The 24,816-nt window shown below is 41.1% G+C and overlaps 1 protein-coding gene across 4 annotated transcripts in view; it reads right to left on the minus strand.

Annotated features, from left to right (window-relative positions):
- The window catches only part of cpne5b (copine Vb), a gene marked incomplete at both ends in the record, with an annotated part of 314,866 nt that overhangs the window by 94,163 nt on the left and 195,887 nt on the right, over nt 1-24,816 (minus strand). For all 4 annotated transcript variants that reach the window (XM_080425210.1, XM_080425209.1, XM_080425211.1 and 1 more), the window contains one exon: nt 24,124-24,187. In XM_080425210.1, coding sequence (XP_080281336.1) covers nt 24,124-24,187 — 64 coding nt within the window. The remainder of the gene's footprint in view (nt 1-24,123; nt 24,188-24,816) is intronic.

A 24,816-nucleotide genomic window follows, 5' to 3' on the forward strand; every position in this document is an offset into this window, starting at 1 on the left:
TTCACAACACCCACTCCATGAATTTCACCCCCGGAAGCCTTTTATTTATATATTTTATATTGAACGTGGACTGGGGGGACTTTCCCGGGGAAATGACGTCATCTGGCCGGAAAACGGAGGTGGAAATGCACTGGTTTCCTGTTTGGCCAGGAACTACCGCAACGGTTTCCTGTTTGGCCAGGAACTATCGCGCTAATAACAAAAAGGAACCTCACGCTGATTTTAAGAGAATGTAGGATTAGAAGATCGTGAAAACGAATGGAATTCTGGGTAATCGAGGACCACGGAAATTGTATGCAGTGACGGTAGTGACCAGCAGAGGTTGCTAAAAATCGTTAGTTGTGAATTTGCATTGTACAACTTTAAGTTAAAAAAAGAAATTACTTTTTCCACCACTGTTTTTGTGGAGGGTGCCTCCACTGCGGACATTCTTGTCTGACGAGGAGGAGGAGACAGTGGTAGATGGATGGATTGTATTAGACCTCCTGCAGGCTGGCATCCAGAGCTGTCTGCTCTTTGTGCCAGGAGCTCCAGTGGAGAGAGGAGATGGACCCGTATTGATTTCACCCACCACCTCCGTGTCAGTCAAGACAGAAACATCCAGCAGGAAAATGGCTCATTTTTAGAGCTCTATGCAGCAGTGAGGTTGTCTCCTTTTTGGTGATTCATTTTTGGAGCCGTCTGGCAGCAATTTGTTAGCTTATTTTTGTCTCCAGATTCTGTTTATGCACTATATTTAGGGTCAGGATTTAGGTGCACAGCGTTGCTGCTGTTTTCTTTATTTAATCACCAATGTACAACATTTTAAAATAATTGAAAAACGCAAAACAAAAGGTATTTGTTTTGTTTTCTTCTCCACAGAATCAAATGTTTTATGGTCATGATTCACCAGGAGCCTGGATGGCTTGATTCTAGGCTTAAAATAATTGATATAAATATTTTTGGAAATCTCTGTGGGAAAAACGAATGGGCTTCTTTTGGGTGGAACCACACCATGGCCGCATGCACTGCTATGCCCTATATCAGCTGATGTTAAGGTTGTCACAATGGATGCTACAGCAGCTACACTACAGTATAGCTCCATTAACAGACAGACATATTACATCATCTCTGCTTTGGGGGTTTTCTCGTTTTGTTGGGGGGGGAAAAGTCATGCTGGAAAAGAGACCGGCCTTATCTGTTGCCTCTAATTGCTCTAATAAACCATTTTAAAGGTTTCTTCACCTGAAGACGGAGTGTCCCATAGTTTTCATTCCTTGATAGACTGTTGCTATACCAGTGGTGGAAAAAGTACTCAAATTCTTTACTTAAGTAAAAGTACCAATACTGCAATATAAAAATACTCTGTTACAAGTAAAAGTTCAGAATTCAAAATTTACTTGAGGAAAAGTACAAAAGTATTGGCATCAAAATGTACTTAAAGTATCAAAAGAAGTATCAAAAGTAAAAGTACAAAATATTTGAAAATAGCAGATCTACAAGCTCACAACGCGTCGCGCTGCGACAATGTTTTAGTCGACAATACATTTTAGTCGACTAAATCAACTGTATAGATTTAGTCTATATAATCTAATGATATTTTGTCGACTGAAACTAGACAAAAACTAAAACATTTCAGATGACTGAAATATGACTAAAACTAAATGGAAAAGACTATGACTAAAACCCAATGTGCTTCACAGATGAAAAAAAAACATTTTAAAAACATTAATGAAAGGAAAAAGGACAATTAAGTTTTGTAAGAAAACACAAAGGGGAAATGTAAAAGAAAATGCAATAAACATAGAAATAAAAAAGGAGTAATGCTAAACCCTAGGTAAAGGCAATGCTAAAAAGGATGTGTCTTAAGTTTTCTTTTAAAACTGTCCATGGATTCAGAGAGCCGCTGACATAGACTGGGATCAATGGAAACGCATGCGTGCATGTACAGTGTATGGGTGTTGAAATCAGGGGCGCAGCCATGGGTGGGCCGTGGCCCACCCATATAGAAAGCTGGCCCACCCAATCGTTTTTTTTGGGGACATTTAAAAAAATATTAAGTTTTGTGTTTTGATAATAAATCGGTAAAATCAGGCAAAAATAAGAATTAAATAACATAACCCTAACCTAAAACAGAAAAAAAGAAAAAAAAAAAAAAGTATCAAAATCCGCCCCAAAAACGCATGCGCGGATGGGTCGGGGCACGCGTGCGTGCATGCGTGCCCACCCGCTCCTGCCTAGGCCCAGCCTATACTAGCATTCTGGCTGCGCCACTGGTTGAAATGACCTGATAAAGTAGGTGCATTTATGAAAAATATACATACAGTAAATGGAAAGCAGGCTGTTCACATGGTGCTGCTGTGCGTAAAGCCAGTTGACGTACCGACACTTTCCCTAAATGATTCTCTAACACAGCTCTAATGATACAGTGGAGTGACTGCTGATGCTGTAGCAGCACCACCACTATGTCTTTCCCCTAGAAAATGAATTCAAGATGTCAAAAACAGAAAAAGAAAAGGAAAGGGAAAGAAAGCAAACTGAGGGAAAACAACTCCTCCGTGCTCATTTATTTCAAAAGAAAGGTGAGCAGAGAGCAGAACTAAAACAGTTGGAAAATGGTTTAATCTAATATCTCTTCAAAGTTGTTTAAATTGAAGGCAGTCAGGCAAACAAATTCAACTTCAATCTGCACTTCCTTTCTCACATAACACGCATAAAAGTGACACGTGTGAGTGAAATATTCATTGGATGTTTTTTCAGAGGTTTGACACAAATGAACAGTTGCTGGACACTAGGGCTACAGTCCATGCAGGCTATACAGACAGATCAAGAATCTGCCTTTGTGGGCAGTGGTGGAAAGTAATTAATGACATTTACTGAAGTACTGTACTTAAGTCAAATTTTGAGGTAGTTTTACTTTACTTGAGTATTTCCAATTTTCAATACTTTTACTTCTACTCCACTACATCTCAGAGGCAAATATTGTACTTTTACTCCACTACAATTATTTGAAAACGTACTAGTTATTTTTTAGATTTGAATTATTATTAACCACCTCTATTTAAACTGTGGCTATTTGAAAAAAGCCGACCTACAAGCTCACAATGCGCTGCGACACGTTCTGAGCTTGTAGATCTGCTATTTTCAAAAGATTTTAATACATTTATACCTTGTGAAACGGAACATTCTGCACGATGAGTAGGCTACTTTTACTTTTGGTACTTTAAGTATATTTTGATGCCAATACTTTTGTACTTTTACTCAAGTACATTTTGATTACTGGACTTTTACTTCTACATTGCAGTATTGATACTTTTACTTAAAGGCATACTAGGTAACGTTTTCAACAAAACTAAAGTTAAATTGTATATCTTTTGTGAGTGGCAAAAGTTTCACAACACCCACTCCATGAATTTCACCCCCGGAAGCCTTTTATTTATATATTTTATATTGAACGTGGACTGGGGGGACTTTCCCGGGGAAATGACGTCATCTGGCCGGAAAACGGAGGTGGAAATGCACTGGTTTCCTGTTTGGCCAGGAACTACCGCAACGGTTTCCTGTTTGGCCAGGAACTATCGCGCTAATAACAAAAAGGAACCTCACGCTGATTTTAAGAGAATGTAGGATTAGAAGATCGTGAAAACGAATGGAATTCTGGGTAATCGAGGACCACGGAAATTGTATGCAGTGACGGTAGTGACCAGCAGAGGTTGCTAAAAATCGTTAGTTGTGAATTTGCATTGTACAACTTTAAGTTAAAAAAAGAAATTACTTTTTCCACCACTGTTTTTGTGGAGGGTGCCTCCACTGCGGACATTCTTGTCTGACGAGGAGGAGGAGACAGTGGTAGATGGATGGATTGTATTAGACCTCCTGCAGGCTGGCATCCAGAGCTGTCTGCTCTTTGTGCCAGGAGCTCCAGTGGAGAGAGGAGATGGACCCGTATTGATTTCACCCACCACCTCCGTGTCAGTCAAGACAGAAACATCCAGCAGGAAAATGGCTCATTTTTAGAGCTCTATGCAGCAGTGAGGTTGTCTCCTTTTTGGTGATTCATTTTTGGAGCCGTCTGGCAGCAATTTGTTAGCTTATTTTTGTCTCCAGATTCTGTTTATGCACTATATTTAGGGTCAGGATTTAGGTGCACAGCGTTGCTGCTGTTTTCTTTATTTAATCACCAATGTACAACATTTTAAAATAATTGAAAAACGCAAAACAAAAGGTATTTGTTTTGTTTTCTTCTCCACAGAATCAAATGTTTTATGGTCATGATTCACCAGGAGCCTGGATGGCTTGATTCTAGGCTTAAAATAATTGATATAAATATTTTTGGAAATCTCTGTGGGAAAAACGAATGGGCTTCTTTTGGGTGGAACCACACCATGGCCGCATGCACTGCTATGCCCTATATCAGCTGATGTTAAGGTTGTCACAATGGATGCTACAGCAGCTACACTACAGTATAGCTCCATTAACAGACAGACATATTACATCATCTCTGCTTTGGGGGTTTTCTCGTTTTGTTGGGGGGGGAAAAGTCATGCTGGAAAAGAGACCGGCCTTATCTGTTGCCTCTAATTGCTCTAATAAACCATTTTAAAGGTTTCTTCACCTGAAGACGGAGTGTCCCATAGTTTTCATTCCTTGATAGACTGTTGCTATACCAGTGGTGGAAAAAGTACTCAAATTCTTTACTTAAGTAAAAGTACCAATACTGCAATATAAAAATACTCTGTTACAAGTAAAAGTTCAGAATTCAAAATTTACTTGAGGAAAAGTACAAAAGTATTGGCATCAAAATGTACTTAAAGTATCAAAAGTAAAAGTACAAAATATTTGAAAATAGCAGATCTACAAGCTCACAACGCGTCGCGCTGCGACGCGTTGTGAGCTCGTAGATCGGCTATTTTCAAATAGCCTAGGTATAAAATAGGGTTAAAGTGGTTAATGTATGTTTAATAATATAATAATGTATATCTGCAAAGTAACTAGTAACTAAAGTTTTCAAATAAATGTAGTGGAGTAAAAGTACAATATTTGCCTCTGAGATGTAGTGGAGTAGAAGTAAAAGTATTAGAAATTGGAAATACTCAAGTAGAGTACAAATACCTCAAAATTGTACTTAAGTACAGTACTTAAGTAAATGTACTTAGTTACTTTCCACCACTGTATACCACTGGGGGATAGGAGGGGATTGCACATCAAGGAGTGTTTTGCTTCCTCCTAAACGTTTAAATTGTTTTGAGATTACAGCACCATACAGTATATGGCTGGGGGACAGCACCATACAGTAATAAGGCTGGGGGACAGCACTTGCCGAATCTAAGCTTCCGTATAGAAATGTTGTATGCAGGATTTACAAATAGCACATTATAATTTTAGAAACTCATTAAAACTTCACAAACCCGCAATACAGTAACATCATAGACCTATTTCCTTTGGGAACGGCAGATCACTACACTTTGCTGTTCAAAGGTTTCACATACAATCTGAAATGAAAGCTTCCACATTTACTCCAATAAATACACACGGCTGCTTACGTACTGGAGCTGCAGTTTGTATTAAATTGCAAATGTTGTGCTTCCAATTTTTTGAATTATGTTGTGCAATGATTATGTTGTTGTCATCATTATCCTGGCATACATTTATCCTAAACTCCTTTACTGTACAATAATACCATTCTTTGAACAAATCGTGTACCTGGTGAGATACAATTGTTCTGAAACAAAAACTCACAGCGACCATAAACAAGCCCTACTCCTACTGTATACTGCACATGCACTATTAATGAGTCAAATGAATCTCTCTCTCTCTCTCTCTCTCTCTCTCTCTCTCTCTCTCTCTCTCTCTCTCTCTCTCTCTCTCCTCTCTCTCTCTCTCTCTCTCTCTCTCTCTCTCTCTCTCTCTCTCTCTCTCTCTCTCTCTCTCTCTCTCTCTCTCTCTCTCTCTCTCTCTCTCTCTCTCTCTCTCTCTCTCTCTCTCAAACTAAAGTACATGTAACTAAGTAAGTACATTTACTCAAGTAGAATTTTGAGGTATTTTTGGGCGGTGTAGCCGCCCCTATAAGTGGGGTTGGGACACCTCATTCTCTGCACTGTGATTGGCTCATTAGTACACCCCTAGCTGTGCTGTGATTGGCTGACTCTATTGGCTGACTCTATTCAGCACTGTGATTGGCTAGCGATACACATGATGACATTAGTAACCTATAAATAGGACTATGCACTTCCAAAAATAATTTTTTTTTGGAAGTGAGCTTCCATCACTGTGATGACCACTGTGATGACCACACCGCCCACTTCACACTGGGTGTGATTTTTTTTTACTTTACTGGAGTATTTCCAATTTCCATTACTTTTACATCTCAAGGTTCAAGGTTACTTTATCTTGTCTCCCGTGGGAGAAATTTGTCTTGGACACTCAGAGGAAAATATTGCACTTTTACTCCACTACAATTATTTGAAAACTTTAGTCACTAGTTACGGCCATTTGTTTCGGCCATTTGAAAATAGCTGATCTACAAGCTCACTAATGCGTTGCAATGCGATGCGATGCATGGAGAGCTTGTAGATATGCTATTTTCAAAAGATTTGTTACATTTTATACATTTGAAACCTTGTGAAATGGAACATTGTGCATAATGAGTACTTTCTACTTTTGGTACATTTTGATACCGATACTTTTGTACTTCCTTACTCAAGTAAATTTTGAATTCCGGACTTTTACTTGTAACAGAGTATTTCGACATTGCCGTATTGATACTTTTACTTGAGTAAAAAAAATGCTCTCCTTTATCAAACAGACCTGATTGTGCACTTTCTTTGGCAGTTAATCATTATCAAACCCAGCGCCAAACCCCCCAAAAATAAGTCACCCTGTTTCACCCCGTATGGTCCTTTCCTCTTTCACCAGCATCCCTCCATCCTCTTAGCTGTCAGCTCTGCCCCTGTGCCAACCAGGTCTATAATAGAGGGGGGCCTGACTCATCCTCTCAGAGACAGACAGGAGCTTACAGGCTAATCTCAGAGACACAGTGGAGTTCATTATGTGGAGGAGCTGAAGAAAACAGTGGGTTATGTTGCTGCATGTCGCTGGTTGCCCCGGGGCCCGGGGGCTCTAACACTGGACAGCCTCCTCCGCCCGCCGCTACTGCTAATGACGGCGTAATGGCTTTTTAATGTGCCACCGTCCTAGTAGCCTGGTGTCTGGGTGGGTGCCAAGCCGCAAATCGGGTTAGTTTTGGTGATTGGATAATAAGCGGGAGTGTGCGGGGTAGGCTGTGTGTTTATGTGCACGTATACGAATACACAGAAAAGGGATTGTTTTAACCTATTCAATCCGGCAACGCATCCGTGTCATTTTAGATTTGAGCCATATGCATTATTTTATACTTTGGCTATTCAAAACTAGCAGATCTACAAGCTCGTAGCGCGGCACTCAAATTGAACATTTGTGCAAATCTTTGAATAATACATGTATTTTTTTAAACAACATTTTCAACTAAAATCTTTGTTTCTCGGGGTCCCTGGAACAACAGATTTTGATGGTAATCGGAGGCCAAAAACATAATGCTGGGTGGTCCTTGACATGAAAAAGTTTGAGAACCACTGATATAGCAACACGCTATATTTCTTTCAAAAAACTGTTAGGATTTAGAAGACATTTTGTAAAGATTTTCAAAAATGTCATGATTTAAAAAAAATAGCCAAAGTAATCTTAAAATGACACGGATGCGTTCCCGGATCGGATGGGTTAATGTCTTCTGATTTGGTTGTGTGCGTGTGTGTGTGTGTGTGTGTGTGAGTGCGTGCGTGCGTGCGTGCCTTTTAGCACACCAGCCTGCCTAACTATGTCATTAGCACACACCGCCAGGCATGGTACCGTGTGTGTGTGTGTGTGTGTGTGTGTGTGTGCCCTCACAGACTGTGAGTCCTGGAGCCCCACAGCACCATACGGTGCAACAGTGTCCTCACACACTGCTCTCTCTATGAGGCCTGGAGCCCCATGAGCGCCGTGTGCGTTCCTCAGTGAACAGCTCTCACTGCAGAGCCCTGGAGCTCTGAGTCTGAACACTGCGTGTCCTCACACACACTGCTAAGTACGGAGCCCCGGGGAGGCCATTGACAGAAAACAAAAAAAAGAAATTGTGGCCACAAAATACTTATTTTTTCCTGTCAATGGACTCTCCGGGGCTCCGTAGCTCTGAGCCCTGGAGCTCTGAACACCGTGTGTGTCCAAATACTGTCTATGGGACAGAACATCCCAAGCTGAGCGTGCTCTAACTGTCAGTATTTATGTTTGTTTATGTTTATTAAAGGATCCCCCCATTAGAGACACATGAATGCGCCTCTAGTCTTCCTGGGCTCCTGAACAAAGCAAATACAAAAATCCAAATGAAAGTAAGTACATTAAAGTAAGTAAAAATTAAGAGAAGGACGGTTCTGGGCGGATTGGGTTCGTTTTTTTCACGGTTCTGGGCGGATTGGGTTACTTTTTTTTCCAGTTTTTGGTTTCTTTATTTTGGTTTTAGGGTTAGGATTAGGAGTTAGGTTAGGGTTATGTTATTTAATTCATATTTTTGCCTGATTTTACCAATTTATTATCACAAAAAACAATTTCTGCCTAATAAAATATTCAAACAAAATGGGTTTATACTAATGTATTTTGTGGATTATATTAGACAACAAGAAGGCAGCATAGGCATATTAGCCATATAAAGTGTATATTAGCCTATAAAAATTACTAGTTACTTGCAAATAGTAAATGAGCATTCATTTTAATGTTGTCAAAATATTAGCAGGATCAGTGTTGCCAGATTCTGTGAGAGAAACAAGCGACGAGGTCTATGAAAACAAGCCCAAAAGAAGCGACCAGTTTCACCACTTGCAAACTCTCAGTGAACAGTCTATGGAAACAGTCCACACTCACAAGATGTTTTTATTTTATTTTACCGCAGCAACAGTCATGCCAAATGGACGTGTGTGGACGCTACTCACTCTTTTGTTTTTGACCGTGTGTGTCCTGACACACTGCTCTGAAAATGGAAGAAGCTTGCGACACACATTTTGTTTCACAGCCTACTTCCATCTGAGACTCCGGTCGCAGAATCGATGACAGACAGAGTTTCATTTTTTCAAGCTACTAGGCAGGTGATTGGATGATCCCGCCCCTAGCAGCCGCTGATTGGTTCGAACGCGCAGGGTTCGGGCAGCTTTACTCCGTGAGCAATCCCAGACTCCTTCCTGAAATCAAATGCAAATGAGATTTCCGGAGGGAGGGGGGTTTACCAGGCTACTGAGAGAGGTGCTCTAATAGGGTTTTCGGGCTGTATTAGAATGTCAAAAAAGGGGGCTTCCCAAGTCCAGTAGGGCGAAAGCCTCGCCCTGTATAGTTCCATATATAGCCTCACCTACCTACAGTAACAAGGATTTGTCCTTGCAAATGAGACAGTGCCACTAACAGCTGGCTCAGCCAGCTAGTCAGTGACCTCATAATGAAATCAACGCTGGATCTGGACCTTAGCTTTTAGAAATTAAGTCACTGACTGTGAGCAGCCTTTACTGTGAGCAACCCCCACCACCCCCCCCCCCCCCCCCCCCTCTCATGTTATGCCCTACTTGTGAGCTTATAGATTATTTTTTTAGGTGCAACTGAAAGTCTGCCTGTGGGTTTTATAAACATCAAACCAATGCAAAGTAGGTATTAACAAGAGCTCCTGACTAAATAAAACATTGGACTCATTGGAACACGCAGGTTCTTTTTTTTTCCCCTTCTTCTTTTTGATTATTATTACAAAACATACATTAACCACTTCCCTATATACATTTTGGCAATTTGAAAATAGCCAATCTACAAGCTCACAATGCATTGTCACATCACAAATACTTTTACTTGAGTAAAAAAGTGTGAACACTTTTGCCACCACTGCAGAAAGGGTCCACCCAGCAGAACCCCTGCAGCGCTGCGCGGCATATTAAAGTGTTTATGGGGAGGGGAATGTGCCGGCTCCATTAAATATGCATCCGATCTTCTCCTCATTAAAGCACTGTGACACGAACACACGGCCTCGTTAAGGCCTAATATGGGGAATGAGTGTATCAATATTTAATAAGGAGGCCGGCCAGGTGGGGACACTAGCAAATACTTGAGGGACTAATGGCTGCGACAGTGTGTGTGTGTGTGTGTGTGTGTGTGTGTGTGTGTGCGTGTGCGTGTGCGTGTGCGTGTGTGTGTGTGTGTGTGCGTGTGTGTGTGCGCGTGTCCACAGCAGAAGAAACGGCTGAATAGAACCCTATCTCCAACTGAATGGAGATAGCAATATTAGCAATTAATCCCCAAGCTCCAGTGCATTCATTCATTTAACCCATTAAGACCTGGAACTGTGTCATTTTTAGATTTGAGCTAAAAAGCATTATTTTACACTTTAGGCTATTCAAAAATAGCAGATATACAAGCTCATAGCGCGGCACCGAGTGCCGCGCTACGAGCTTGTAGATCTGCTATTTTTGAAAAATCGTGAAAATGTGTGCAAATCTTTGAATATATATATATTTTAAGGCGAAAATTTTTAACTCAAATCTTTGCTTCTGGGGGGTCCCTGGAACCACATATTTTGATGGGGGTCCGCGGCCAAATACATATCATTTTGGGGGTCCTTGACATGAAAAAGATTGAGAACCACTGATATAGAAACATAGGTTTTTCAGAATACTGTTGGGATTTAGGAGACATGTAGAATCGGCTTCAGGTCTCAATGGGTTAATTAAATTATGATTATCTGTTTAAAATAATTTGATCGACTTTTATTTCTCCAGTTTAATCAAGCACCGTAGCCTATACGTCTCTTACAAGTAAGACTTGGCAAGCATAGCCGATGTGCATGTGTAACGCCCGGGCTTCGAACCCGGGTCTCCACCGTGGAAAGCCAACATCTTAACCACTAAGCCAAAGGGAACTCTCTCGAGCTTGGGGGAGATATTAAGAGTTTCAGGCCATCAGGCCGAGGTTGTCAACCACTCTGTTACACTTATATATATATCTATGTTTAGACAATCAAACATTTCACAGTAAGCAGTTGTGCAAAGTAACTAACTACATTTACTCAAGTACTGTGCAATTTTGAGAAACTTTTACTTTACTTGATTATTTCTATTTTTGTTACTTTATACTTCTACTTCCCACTACATCTCAGAGGTAAATATTGTACGTTTTACTCCACTACATAATGTCAACTTTAGTTTCTAGTTACTTATTATTTCAAAACATACACTACACAATAAAAGCCCTATACTTTGTATTTCGGCTATATTTGAAAAACAGCTCATCTACAAGCTCAACACATCGCAATGCGACACGTTGTGAGCTTGTAGATCTGATTTTTGTAGTATAGTATATAGTTCACCCCCAAAATTACTTTTTTTCCCTATCGATTACTCATCCCATGGACACTTGAATTCATGGAGATTTTTAGATTTTTGTCGCATTCCAATAAGTCAACTTTGAGTCTTCTACCGGAGACATTAGCATCTTTCCACCAGTCATCAATGATTGGCTTAGGAATGCGACAAAAACAAAAAAATATCCATGAATTCAAGGCTTCATGGGATGTGTAATTGATAGAAAATAAGTATTTTTTTGGGTGAACTATCCCTTTAAGTATAATTTGATGTGAGTACTTTTGTACTTCAACTCAAGTAAGGTTTTCAAAAGCCTTTTAGGCTACTTGTAACAGAGTGTTTACATTGTGGTTATGTATTACTATACCAGTACTTCTTCCACCACTGACAGTAAGTATACAGGCAATCTCTCAGAAGGTATAATGAAGGCAGAAGGAGGAGGACAGGACGATAGAAGATAGAATGAATAAAAGAAGACAGAAGTGACACATCAGCGCCACTTCTGGGTAACCAGGTCCTTAATCCATGTAGACCGGGAACGCATCTGTGTCATTTTAACATTTCTTTGGCTGTTCAAAAATAGCAAGATATACAAGCTCATATATATATGAGTGGCACTCGGTGCCGCGCTACGAGCTTGTAGATCTGCTATTTTTTAATAGCCAAAGAAATCTTAAAATGACACAGATGCGTTGCCGGATTGAATGGGTTAAATTTAGAATGACTCCCTGCAGAAGATAGATCACACAGTATAAAATCCTCAGTGACTTTTGTACTTGGAAGGAGCTTTCAGAGCTCATAAAACAGAGTTAAATTAAACCATTGTGGATTTTACTGTGCATGACGGCTTCTTCAAAGAATCCATCTCTGTCTCATAGGCTTCAGGGATCGCCTTACCCAGACTGAACTCTATGATTCTGCACTTTGCCAATAGTCTACTATACAGTAGGCTATGCACTATAACTATAAAGATATTGTTTAAAAAAAATCGAAATCAAGTGGAAGGCATGAGTCCACACTAAACCAAGTGTAAAGGTCCTTACACACCGGCGAATATGCGAATATACGCAAAATTCGGACTCGTTCCGAATAATTAAAAGACGCTTTTTCGCTTCACGAAACTGATGTGGACGCTTGCATTGACTTTATAAGGTTTTAAAAAAAAACGTATTTATTCGCATGAAGAATTCGCCCCGGTGTGTAAGGACCTTAAAGGAGAATTTTGGACTAAAGTTTTCTTACCTTTTCTATGACGTTATGATATCTTAGGATGAATGGTACAGTAGAAATTTTTCATAACTCCACCCCTGAGCCGCCACAGCTTAAAAGGTGCGCGGAAAGGCCTTAGGTTAGATCACATATTTTAATAGCTTTAAAAAAAAAAAAATGGTGAGATCTGACGTTCATAGTGACAGAACACTATGCAAAAAAAAAAAAAAAAAAAAAAACAGAAGTCTAGCTAGACGAGATTGAAATCTCGAGATTGAAATCTTGTCTAGCGAGACTTTTTTTTTTTTGAATGATATAGATCAGCACTGGTTCTCACCCTGTGGGTCGGGACTCCCAGCCCTTATTTTCTCAAATAGTATGAGAAAGAGGCCAAAAAAAATGTAATAGCCGATCTACAAGCAAGCATCTGCTTGTAGATCTGCTATTTTCACAATATGTATATCTGTGGAACAGAGTCAAACGAGAGAGATAGGGAGTGACTCTCGGGAGTGACTGAAACTGCAATGTTGAGAGCTGATCGCACCAAAATAATTCACCCATTCTCTTTTACCTTGTAAGCGTGTGATGTGACAATATAAAGTTCAATCTGTTTTCTGATTTTTCTTCTGAAGTATTAATCTAATCGGACCTGGCAAAATCATAAATGCACTTAACTGTAATTATATAATTGAAAGCAAAATGTATATTAATTAATTAATTAATTAACCCATTAAAACCGGGAAAGCATCTGTGTCATTTTAGATTTTAGCGTTGGCTATTAGAAATTTGCAGATCTACAAGCTCACAGCATAGCGTATACATCACAACATAGCTTGTACATCTGCTATTTTTTATTTAAAACAATTTTAATGTTGATTATTTTTTTAATGTTGAATCATTTTTTATGTTTTATTGTAATGACAGAAAACAGTGGTCCAAACTAGAGGTGACCGCTCTTTGAAAAGAAAAATCTTCTCTTTTGGGGGTCCCTGGCACTAAACATTTTCAGGAGGGGGGGGGGGGTCCACGACCAAATACATATTAATCTGGGGGTCTTTGGCACAAAAACCTTTGAGAACTACTGATTTAGAAGCATTTGAATAATCTGCCTCAGGTCTTAGTGGGTTAACATTCAGGCACCTTGGTCCCCCACAGTGCCCCATGAGCCCTCGCTGTACAAATGCATGTCTCTGCTCGACAGACCGCTGAGCTCCACAGAGGAACTACAGACTGGAGCTGCATGAGTTCATCCAGACAGCTAATCAACTCTCTACAGGAGCTACAGTACATCCACCATTATGAATAAACGGATGTCTGTCATCTGATCAAGCGTGACCTTTTTTTATCAGAAAAATGACTGTGCAGCTACTACACAGACTGTAAAAAATAAGTGTATTCATGAAATCTCCGCAAGTACTGTAGCTAGCTCTCTCTCGCTCTCTCTCTCTCTCTCTCTTTCGAAAATTGAAAAGATCTTTATACTCAAAACCTGTGCTCATAATTATTATTATTTTCTGTTTGTTTTCCAGTTCACACATTTTCTTTCCACACTAGTTTTCAGGAAAATGTGAGTACTCCAGTGGTGGAGAAGGTACTCAAATGTTTTACTTAAGTAAAAGTATTAATACTGCAATGTAGAAATACTCTGTTACAAGTAAAAGTCCAGAATTCAAAATGTATTTGAATTTAAGTACAAAAGTATTGGCATCAAAATGTGAGATGTAGTGGAGTAGAAGTAAAAGTACAAAAAACTGGAAACACTCCAGTAAAGTAGGACATACCTCAAAATTGTATAAGTACAGTACTTGAGTCCATGTACTTAGTTACTTTACACCACTGGTACTCGCACTGATATGGACACAACCATGTAGCACCAGACATGGCGTCAAGTGATAAGAAAAGGTTGGTTATTAGGATAGACTACATCCCATAGCCTGGAGGGAGCATTGCTCTGTGATTGGCTTATTTGTTGTTAGGTGAGCCGGCCGACCGGTAGAGTAACTTCATCATCAGTCTTTGTTTATAGAGCTGGCCCCACTGTTGAGTGGTCCATCCATCCTAAAAGTTACACTAGTGGCTCAGCCAACACATTACTGTAGTCATAGACGGCCAACCAGCCCTGGAATACAGTGTGCGTCCGTCTCCTTTATCACAATAACACTGTTCATTTCCTGTCTACCCACCGTGACATAGTTGCCCTTTTATTATCGACCTATGTATGGGAAAGACTTGGCTTCCATATACAGCGATTACTCCGAAGTATAATATGTAACTCCTGTACTGACGAAGTACATGACATGGCCTCTATATCATAAAAAGGTCATTGCAGTAAATTTCGGAAAGTTCACAATCAATGTGATCTGTCGCTTCATGGGTTTACAATGCAACACATCCACTCTCATTATGCCATCATTGTTTGCAACTACTGTACTACAGTGTGTGTGTGTGTGTGTGTGTGTGTGTGTGTGTGTGTGTGTGTGTGTGTGTGTGTGTGTGTGTGTGTGTGTGTGTGTGTGTGTGTGTGTGTGTGTGTGTGTGTGTGTGTGTGTGTGAGAGCGCGTGCGTGCATGTGTGTGTGTGTGTGTGTGTGTGTGTGTGTGTGAGTGAGTGTGTTCCAAATTCAAAGGAAAAATATTCTATACTGGTTTATATTATATAACCAATATAGAATGAAGGCTGTGGGCAAATGATACTGTATGCATACAACTATGTATTACTGGAGTGTTTTAGGGCCCAAACAGAAGTATTATATCGACAGAAGAGTCTAAAAATCCCACTTAGCAGCCCAGAGCTTCTGGGAACTCGGATGACCCCTAGTCTACCTATACACCAATCCACGGAGCGCTGCACTGTAGGTGGCACAATCATTGCTGCGGTGTCAGTCAGCTGCTGCTGCCTTTCCGTCCGTCTGACGTCTGTTGACGTTAGCAGAGCAGCCATAAACTAGCCTACTGGCACCTGACGTAAGTGGTTCGTCCCGATTTTCTGTAAATTTTTGTAAAGTTAGTAAAAAGCAGGTAAAAGAGTAACATGAGCAGTCAGTGACTGCTTTAGATTTAAGGCAACATGTGTGCACATGGAAAGTTTGGCCTAATGGTGGTGCTAGAGAATACATGGGAACTGGCGGCCCAGGGGCCACATGTGGCCCCCACCTACACTTAATGCGGCCCGCAGGTTAATATCGGAATATTATTTATTTATTTTAGCTGTTATAATTGCAAACATGACCTGCTTTAATTACTTCCAGTCTATATTAGTAGTAGCTTAATGACTAGTATTACAATTCTATTGTCTTTTTTATGTCCAATGTATTTGTATTTAAGTTCATAAAGTTAACATAAGTATAACTAAATGCATTTGAAATAAATAAAATAAAATAATTACTTTTCAGGATTCCAATAAAAAAATGGCAAAACAAATCTGAATTCCAATAAAATAAAAAAAAGCAGATCTAAAAGCTCTGCGATGTGTTTTGAGATCTGCTATTTTTGCAACTTTTGTGTGATATACGGCCCGACAGTATATGAAATGTGGCCCTCTGGAGTGAGTGTGGAAATATAGTGACCCTCTCCATCATCAAAGTTGCCCACCTCTGCGCTAGAGGAAAGGCCATTGGGTCACCAAAAGTCATAGGTGTCATCATTTGGCATTCATGAAGGTGCACAGATAATTCCAAGGCAATCCAGCAGTATGAACATATATGCTGCCTGGGACCAAAGTGGTGACTGACATATCTGGAGCACTGCCAGTAGCAGAACTGAAAAATACTGAACAGCTTGTGTTTCAATGGTGAATTATTGTAATGTATGATGTCACATACTGTATAATGTATATAAAGTGTGTCAGAGGCATATACAATGGTTGAGATGAAATGTACCTGTAGAGCATCCAATTTTTGCAACGGATTTTAAAGCATTAATAAAAACATTCTTGTTAAAACGTTTCAATGACCATCAGTGTTTATTTTATAGTTTTGTTTAAATATTTCAAAAACACCTGTCATCATACTGTAAATATAGCCTAGATAGTGTAGGCTACACTTTAAATAGGCCCCTTTTTTGTTGCAAAATCTTCTTATTTTTTTCATTGTGTGCATTTAACAATAATAGGTATTAATGACTGCATGTAGTAACATAATGAATACACATGCTTCAGGAAGGTTATCTAAAGAATGAACAGAGACATGTACATGCTGAGGAAGCGAGAATGCATGTAACTACACTCACTAATGACTAATTCTCTATGAACAAAGACCAAACAGCTGCCTCTAATAGTATCATTATTTGTGGTTCAATGGCGTAATTCGCTCAGTCTCAAAGTCCAATTCACTAAAGTAAGTATGCAAATCAAGGAATTGCACAGATGCGTCCATAACTTAGCGCCAATCGCAATAAGTGATGAGACAAAGCTGTATACCCAGCTCATCATGTTATGTATGTACAGAGATTAACTGCAGTTTAATACTGAGCTAGGTTCTGGGATGATTCTCACCACAGTGACGTGTCCTGCGCTCAGTGTTGCATTGGTCATTGCACGCGGTACCACACCGTCCCACCAGTCTTTTGAGCATGTGCACGCACGCACAAGCACGGATGTGCAAGTGTGTAAACACGGGAATGTGTTCCACTCGATTTGTGTGCCAAATACCCACCTGGCTACTTTGCATAACAGTAGGTCAGGTGTGGCAGGTAGTAGTGTCTGTAGATTAGTTGTCGGTAGGCTGTAGGAAAACAATAGCCAGCCGATAAAGGCACTTCACACCCAATCAGATGCGCAACCGTCTGGTCTCTCCATTCTAATGCATTGGTCTAGAGAGGGCAGTGGAGTTAAAGATCAAACTCATTTCACAAGATATAGTCAGGAGGATAGCCTAATCTGATCAGCATCCATCTTCGTTTTTGTTTTTCCACAATCACAGGTTAATAGCCTATATATATGCATTCTATTATCCTACATTTCTTTCTTAGGTTCTATAAATCAAGGCATTCTTTGGAAAAGTTACAAAGAAACCTAAAACTAAATAAAAAACAAACTAAAACTACTTCTTATGTGTACTACTTAACACACATAAACCTAACTAAAATTAATGAAACATCAAGATAAAATGAATATTTCATAGGCTAATGCTGGTCGGAGCGTGCCTGTGTGCATTCGCACATCATTAAAAATAGCGTCCCTCCAGTTTAAAAAATCACCACGACACCACTGCCTGCACTTCCATTTGGCTGAATCCCTAATAGCCATCTGAACAGCTGTTTTTGTTCTGTTCCTTAATTGTCATTGCCAATTCCCTATGTGCCCCCCCCACCCCCCTCCTCCCTGTGAAGGGTGGACTACACAGTCAAATTCTCAGCATTTAACTCTGAGAGTGTATAAATGTGTTTGTGTGAACACACACAGTTACATACAAATTTAAAAAACTGTGTAATGTCTTTCTTTGGCCTACAGTATTTCACCTGCTGCTGCTGGCATATAATATTGTCATCGCTCATGTTTCACCGATACTGGTGACCTATATACATTTTTGTTGGGAGTGGAGAACTTCTGCCAGGAGGAGTAACATGGTTTCACTTTCCCAAAATACCTACCAGGTAATACATACCAGGACAAATCATATAGGTATAGAATCTGTTTTGTTTACATTTGTTTATTTATTGCAAGTGTTATTTTTCCACCTCTCTTGCTTTATCCCCTGACCTTCTAACCTGGACTGATTCTGTAGTCAGTGGCGTAACGGAGGGGTAGCAAGTGATGCGGTGCGGGGGGGCCACCAGCAGGGGGGGCCCCGCCTGCACTGATACAAATATTTTTACAGCAAAAAAAAAGAAGAAAGTTGATTTATATTGGTCAAATAGAACCGAATTAGACCGAATTAGACCCCAATTTTTTCGCGCGCGTGCATGTACGTGGGCCTCACGTGAAACTCCCGCGGGGAGGCTCCGCGATTCTGCGTTACGCCACTGTCTCTAGTACACGCGTCTTCAATGTTTTTCAGGCCAAGGACCCCCTTAGCTGAGAGAGAGATGAAGCAGGGACCCCCCCCCCCCACTACATATTGTATAAAATTGTGTTGCAGATTGCAAATGTTCAGAGACTTCATTGCAGGCTTCATAGACTTGTTTGACAGCACTATAATGTTGTACTGTATAAATTAATGTTTTTTGTAAAAAAAAAATGTACACATTAGTTTCTCTATTAATTCATGTTAATGTGTATTTAACCACTTAAATCCTCAATACTGAACTTGACCATTGGCTCTGTACTTGGTTTGCCCCAACACCAAAAATTGCAGATCTACAAGCTCACAACGCCTCGTAGTGCGAGGCGTTGTGAGCTTGTAGAACTGCTATGTTTGATTAATGTTCCCCTCACTCCTCTCACATAAAGATTTGGAGGACCCCCTGTGGTAGCTCTGAGGACCCCCTAGGGGGTCCCGGGCCCCCTTGTTGAAGACCCCTTGCTCTAGTAGTGTATAGTCATCTCTGATCTCGTCCCTCCTTGTCACTCCTAATGAGAATCCTAGCATCTTCTGCCACCTCCAGCTCCTCCTCCTGTCTTTCTCATCATTGCATGGCTGCTTTCACTATATCGTCTTAGTCTTACATCTTCCCCCTCTCTCTCTCTCTCTCTCTCTCTCTCTCTGGCTGGTACCCTCCTGTCGCAAATCACTGTGACACTTCCCTCCTCCATTGGTTCCACCCTGCCTGGCCTGCACTCTCTCTTCCACAGCTCCACACACACTTTGGATAGTTGATCGACCCAGGTATTTAATCTCCTTCAGGGCTTTTCAACCAGCAAACACACAATTGACTATTATGTAATCTCATGTCTCTAAGCCTCAAGTGATTGAGTGGCTCAGAGAGCCTCTGCCTTGAGGACCAAATAAAGCCCTAATATATCGCCCCCCAACCAAGGGGGAAATCCCCCTTTAGGCTAGTGGATCAGATGCTAGGCGTGGGGTTTAGTTATGTATGTGCCCCATCAGAGAGGTGTTATGCTGGGAAATTAACCCATTAAGACCGGGAACGCATTGGTGTCATTTTTTGATTTCTTTGGGCTATTAAAAAAATTACAGATATACAAGCTCATAGCGCGGCACCGAGTGCCGCGCTATGAGCTTGTAGATCTGCATTTTTTTGAAAAATCGTGAAATTTTGTGCAATTCTTTGAATATATATATTTTTTAAAGCGATCATTTGTAACTCAAATCTTTGCTTCTGGGGGTCCCTGGAACAACATATTTGACAAATGTTGGCTTTAAAAAATATGTATTCAAAGATTTGCACAAATGTTCACGATAATTGCGAACGCGGAAGGAGGCGCGGCGAAGCCGCGCCTCCGACCAAGTGGAGCTTACTATGTAACCGTGCTCGGGTTGTGTGTGTGTGTCTCTGTCTGTCCGTCTGTGTGCGTGCACTGCCTCAGCCCTGTGTGCAGCCAAGTAAATGTCCAATATAGACGTACCATACATCAAATGAAAGGTCTTTGAAAACTGAACACACCTGTCAAGGTTAAGTTTAAGCCCGCCCCTTCCCCCGGAAGCCACGCCCCGGAGAAGGCTCCTAAAAACTCCCCATTGAAACCCCATGTTAAATGAAAAGTGCCCGAATCGCTCCGAAACTTTTTCTACCCCCCCTAAGTGGGGGTCTACGAACAAATACTTCGGGCTCGGATTTTGGCTCCGCCCCCCGGAAGTGGGTGAAACAGGCACTTCAAACACTTTGTTGAATTGTTCAAAAACATTCAAAGTTAATTTTTTGTGAATTTGTATTTTTCTAAGATGCTCCTTTTAACGCAGATTTTTTTTCTATTTTTTATATATTTCTTTATTGGTTACTTTTTTTTAGATGATTTCCTTTCATTATTATTTATTTTTTTTGGCGTTCGCTTCCCGCGTTTGCGCGTCTTACTTGTAAATAAAAAAAACAGATCTACAAGCTCATAGCACAGCACTCGGTAACGCGCTATGAGTTTGTATATCTGCTATTTTTGAATAGACACAAATCAAAAAATTACAGATGCGTTCCCGGTCTTAATGGGTTAAGAGTGTGTGTGTGTGTGTGTGTGTGTGTGTGTGTGTGTGTGTGTGTGCGTACATGTTTGAGAGATGGAAATCACCGGTGTGTAGCAAATGACATGTTGGGAGATTCTGTAGTGGCAGTCATTACAAGCAAATCCCAATGTGAGGTCTGAACCAACGGTGCATGGCATATTAATAAGGCTTATGAAGTATTAATAAGGGTGGGTGTGTGTGTGCGTGCATGTGTGTGCGTGCGTGTGTGTGCGTGTGCCCCGTGGGCCACAGAGGACAAGGTCAAATAAGGCGGAGTATTTAATTAGCTACCATTCAGTCCCACATTATCATCAGCTGTGCCCATTTTTTATTATGGCTGAGGGCTGTTACCACGCCAAGTGTGAAATAATCCTCTATTGATTTATCTCCGTGTCACTGTACAGTCTCTCTCTCTCTCTCTCTCTCTCTCCCCCCTCTCTCTCTCTCACTCACACAAACAGGCTCTTTTTCATCTTCTCCCTTTTCTTTTCATCACTTCTTTCCATTGCCATTTATGTGCCATTCTCTCTCCTCTCTCCTTTCTGCTCCCTGCAGTGTCTCTCTCTCTCTCTCTCTCTCTCTGTCGGTGTGATAGCTGTGTCTCTCCCCTAACCCCTCAATAGTCCCTCCATAATGTGTGAGATGAGAGCCCGGCGAAGCGGCAGCGAGCTTTGTGGCACCTCGACGGCGGCGCCCTCTCTCTCTATCATGCTGCTGAGCTATTTCATTAGACATGGTCCACTCCACAGTGCCAAAGCAGCCCTTCTATCTCTTACGTTCCGTGGTGTGTGTGTGTGTGTGTGTGTGTGTGTGTGTGTGTGTGTGTGTGTGTGTGTGTGTGTGTGTGTGTGTGTGTGTGTGTGTGTGTGTGTGTGTGTGTGTGTGTGTGTGTGTGTCTGTGTGTGTACGAGCGGCACGCGTGCGTGCGACCGCTCGTGCACGTGTGTGTGTGAGTGCGAGAGAGAAAAGCTTTTGGTGACTAGTTTAGTTTTAAACATTCAAACAGCCCAGCCAGGATGTTAGAAACAAAGTCAAAGGGGGAAAAGTACAAAATGCACGCCCCGGAGAAGTTTCACACCAGAGACTATATCACTTAAACTACTGAATAACTCCAAGGCTATAGTACTCCGTGGTCGACATCACAAAGCCAGGACAAAGCCATAAAGGAGTGCAGGTCGAGCCTGGCCTTCGTGTAGGTCAGCCTTGTTTCTTTCCGCCCACGAGGCGGTATAATCTGCCGGTCGGCAAGCTCAGGCCGTTGGACAAATGTGACCACGGAGCTTCAGAAGACGCTCCTTGATCTCGTCTGTTACGCTCAGTGTGTCGTCGTAAAAGGTCAATAATCTGTACGTGGTCTTTTCCACGACATCAAGGGCCATGCACAGCATATAGCTTCGGAGGCACTGGATCTCCAGAATAAAAATTCTTTATTCTTTATTCTTCAAGTCTGGTGTCTGCTTCACATCATATACTTTTCACTGCACGTACAGTTATGTATGAGCATTTGACAAATAAGATCTTTGATCTTGAATCTTGGCTGTGCTATAGCTTGGCAAAGCGAATGCGTATCGGAAGCATCTGCCTTCATCTTTCCCTGATGACACGAAGCCAAACAGAATGAAGGCTTTTTTAAATTCCGGAGATTGAGTGCCTTGGAGTTTTACGGTATATAGTTTAAAGGGATAGTTCACCCCCAACAATTACTTTTTTTCTAGTTTTTTTGTTTTTGTCGCATTCCTATTAAAGCCAATATGACAGCGGTTCCGGTAGGAGACACAAAGACTCCTTTGTATCTCCTACCGGAACCGGAGCCTACCGGTCCGCTGGTCATCAAATTATTGGTTTAGGAATGCGACAAAAACTAAAAAATATCCATGAATTCAAGTCTCCATGCAGATGACTCCATGTGTTTCAGCTCTTGCTCATTTGATTTTCCTATGTGTCTCATCTGTTTAAGAAAGTAGGTAACTGTTATATTGCAGTTTTACCTTAGCCTAGGTATACTTAGTAGTTTCCTTGCCTACCTATGTTGAATACACTTATTGTAAGTCGCTTGGGATAAAAGCGTCTGCTAAATGACTGTAATGTGACTAATAGATATTTTTTGGTGAACTATCTCTTTAAACTCTTTCGTACAAGGACACAAACCCCACCTCACAATGAGCACCTCTCATTTTTTTGAAAATATATAATTTTAAGCCAAGGCAGCATTCTTTTTGGGGAAATAATACATTCTTTGAAGAAAATGCTAAGTGGTTCTAGATGACACGGTTTTGTAGGCATACTACAGTACAGTGTGGAAGAGGAAGTGTGCCGCTCAGCGATCAACCCTAATTATTCAGTCCCAGCGGAAGAGAAACTCTGGGCCAGGGAATGTAATTAACAGGGACATGGGGGGGACACTGAAGGCTTCCTGAAAATCCCCTGTTCTTTAAGTACAGATCATCCCTCAGAGAATAGAGAATGCATTACATGGCTCTCTCTCTCTCTCTCATGTCTCACTTATTCATTCTTTTTTAATAAGCCATTTGGTCTTTGTTGTGGCACAATGAAGAGAGACGGAAAACAAAGCCTATAGTCTATAGGGAGAAGAGGTTACATGAGTCAGCGGGCGCAAACAATTGACTGTAACTGTACACAGCAAAAATCCTCAGAGTTATTTTAACTCTGAGAGGGTGTCCAAGAAAAGAAAAGTCACATTTTTTGTAAAAGTGACAATACCACTTACTTTGCCAATTATTCTCCAACAAGTAAAAAGTCCTGCATTCAACATTTTACTGGAGTATAAGTGCAAACGCATTGGCATTAAAATATACTCACTTTAACAATAGTAAAAAGCTCTCATAGTGTCGGATTTCCCCTCTCACAATTGTCCATTTCACAATCATACTATCGGATTGTAATTAAATGGTAAATGGTGCATTTATATATCGCTTTCATCCAAAGCGCTTGACATAGATTGTGCATTACATTCACCCATTCACACACACATTCACGGCGGAGGAAACCATGCAATGCACCAACCTGTTCATCGGGAGCAATTAGGGGTTCTTGGTCTTGCTCAAGGACACTTCCACACTATAACTCTGAGGGAGCCCGGGATCGAACTGGGAACCTACCGGCCACTGTACCGGCCACTCTACCCCTGAGCCACTGCCGCCCCTAATTAGTAGGATGTATCAAATGTGTTCATCACTTAAATGATTTTAATTACTACATGTGCTGTTGTCCGTTTCGTGCTCACAATGCGGGGCATCATCAGGGCATCATAAGATCAAGAGCATTATCTCGCATCATAGCCCATATTTTTTACCGTTTCAACTTTCATACTTTTAGGACGTTCCCAATGTTGCTCCTGAGACAGAGCAGCTCCCATTCAAATGACTTCAACCATGTTTTGCTGACTCACAGAGTCTTGCATGCAGCATGACAATGCACATCTGTCACGGCAGATTACCCGGTGGTGTAGCTGTAGGTACTTACTCGGCAATTGCCTAACTCCTCTGCAGACAGGATGATGGTGCCACATTTCTTCCCCGGAATCCCTCTGTGGAGGAATTAGAAAAGGAGAAGGAAAAAGCTTAGTGAAAAAAGTTGAGAATATATCCATTCTACACACACATGGTACGGAAGGAAGGCCAGAGTCGACATTTCAGAAAAAAACCTATAGAAGGTGGCAAACAAAACGGATCACTTATATGCCCTGGCCCCCTGTTTGAAAACAGCTAAAATAGCTGCGTTGTAAGCAAGAGTCACACCTATGTTGCACCCAGGGTTGCCAGATCTGCTTATTATAATTTCCCAGCAAGATTTTATTTGAAAATAGCAGATCTACAAGCTTACAACGCGTCGCATCGCGACGCGTTGCAAGCTTGTAGATCTGCTATTTTCAAATAGCTGATGTATATGTTAAAGTGATCATGTGGCCCATAGTCGCTTCTTTTGGGCTGGTTTTCCTAGACCTGGTTGCTTGTTTCTCTCACAGAACCTGGCAACACTGGTTGCACCGCCGATCCGACCGATATGCCCATATATGGAGATCCCTGATGTCATCAGTATATGGCCCTGGCCATTCGGGCAATTTGGGATATCTCTGTATCTGTCAGTTCTTGTCCCTTCTATGCCACGCTGGACAAGACCTAGCCAGTTGAGTGTCTAAACGGAAGTACCGGAATT

Source organism: Gymnoscopelus braueri, assembly GCF_963280865.1.
Source record: "Gymnoscopelus braueri genome assembly, chromosome: 3".
In the NCBI taxonomy this organism is placed as follows: Eukaryota; Metazoa; Chordata; class Actinopteri; order Myctophiformes; family Myctophidae; genus Gymnoscopelus; species Gymnoscopelus braueri.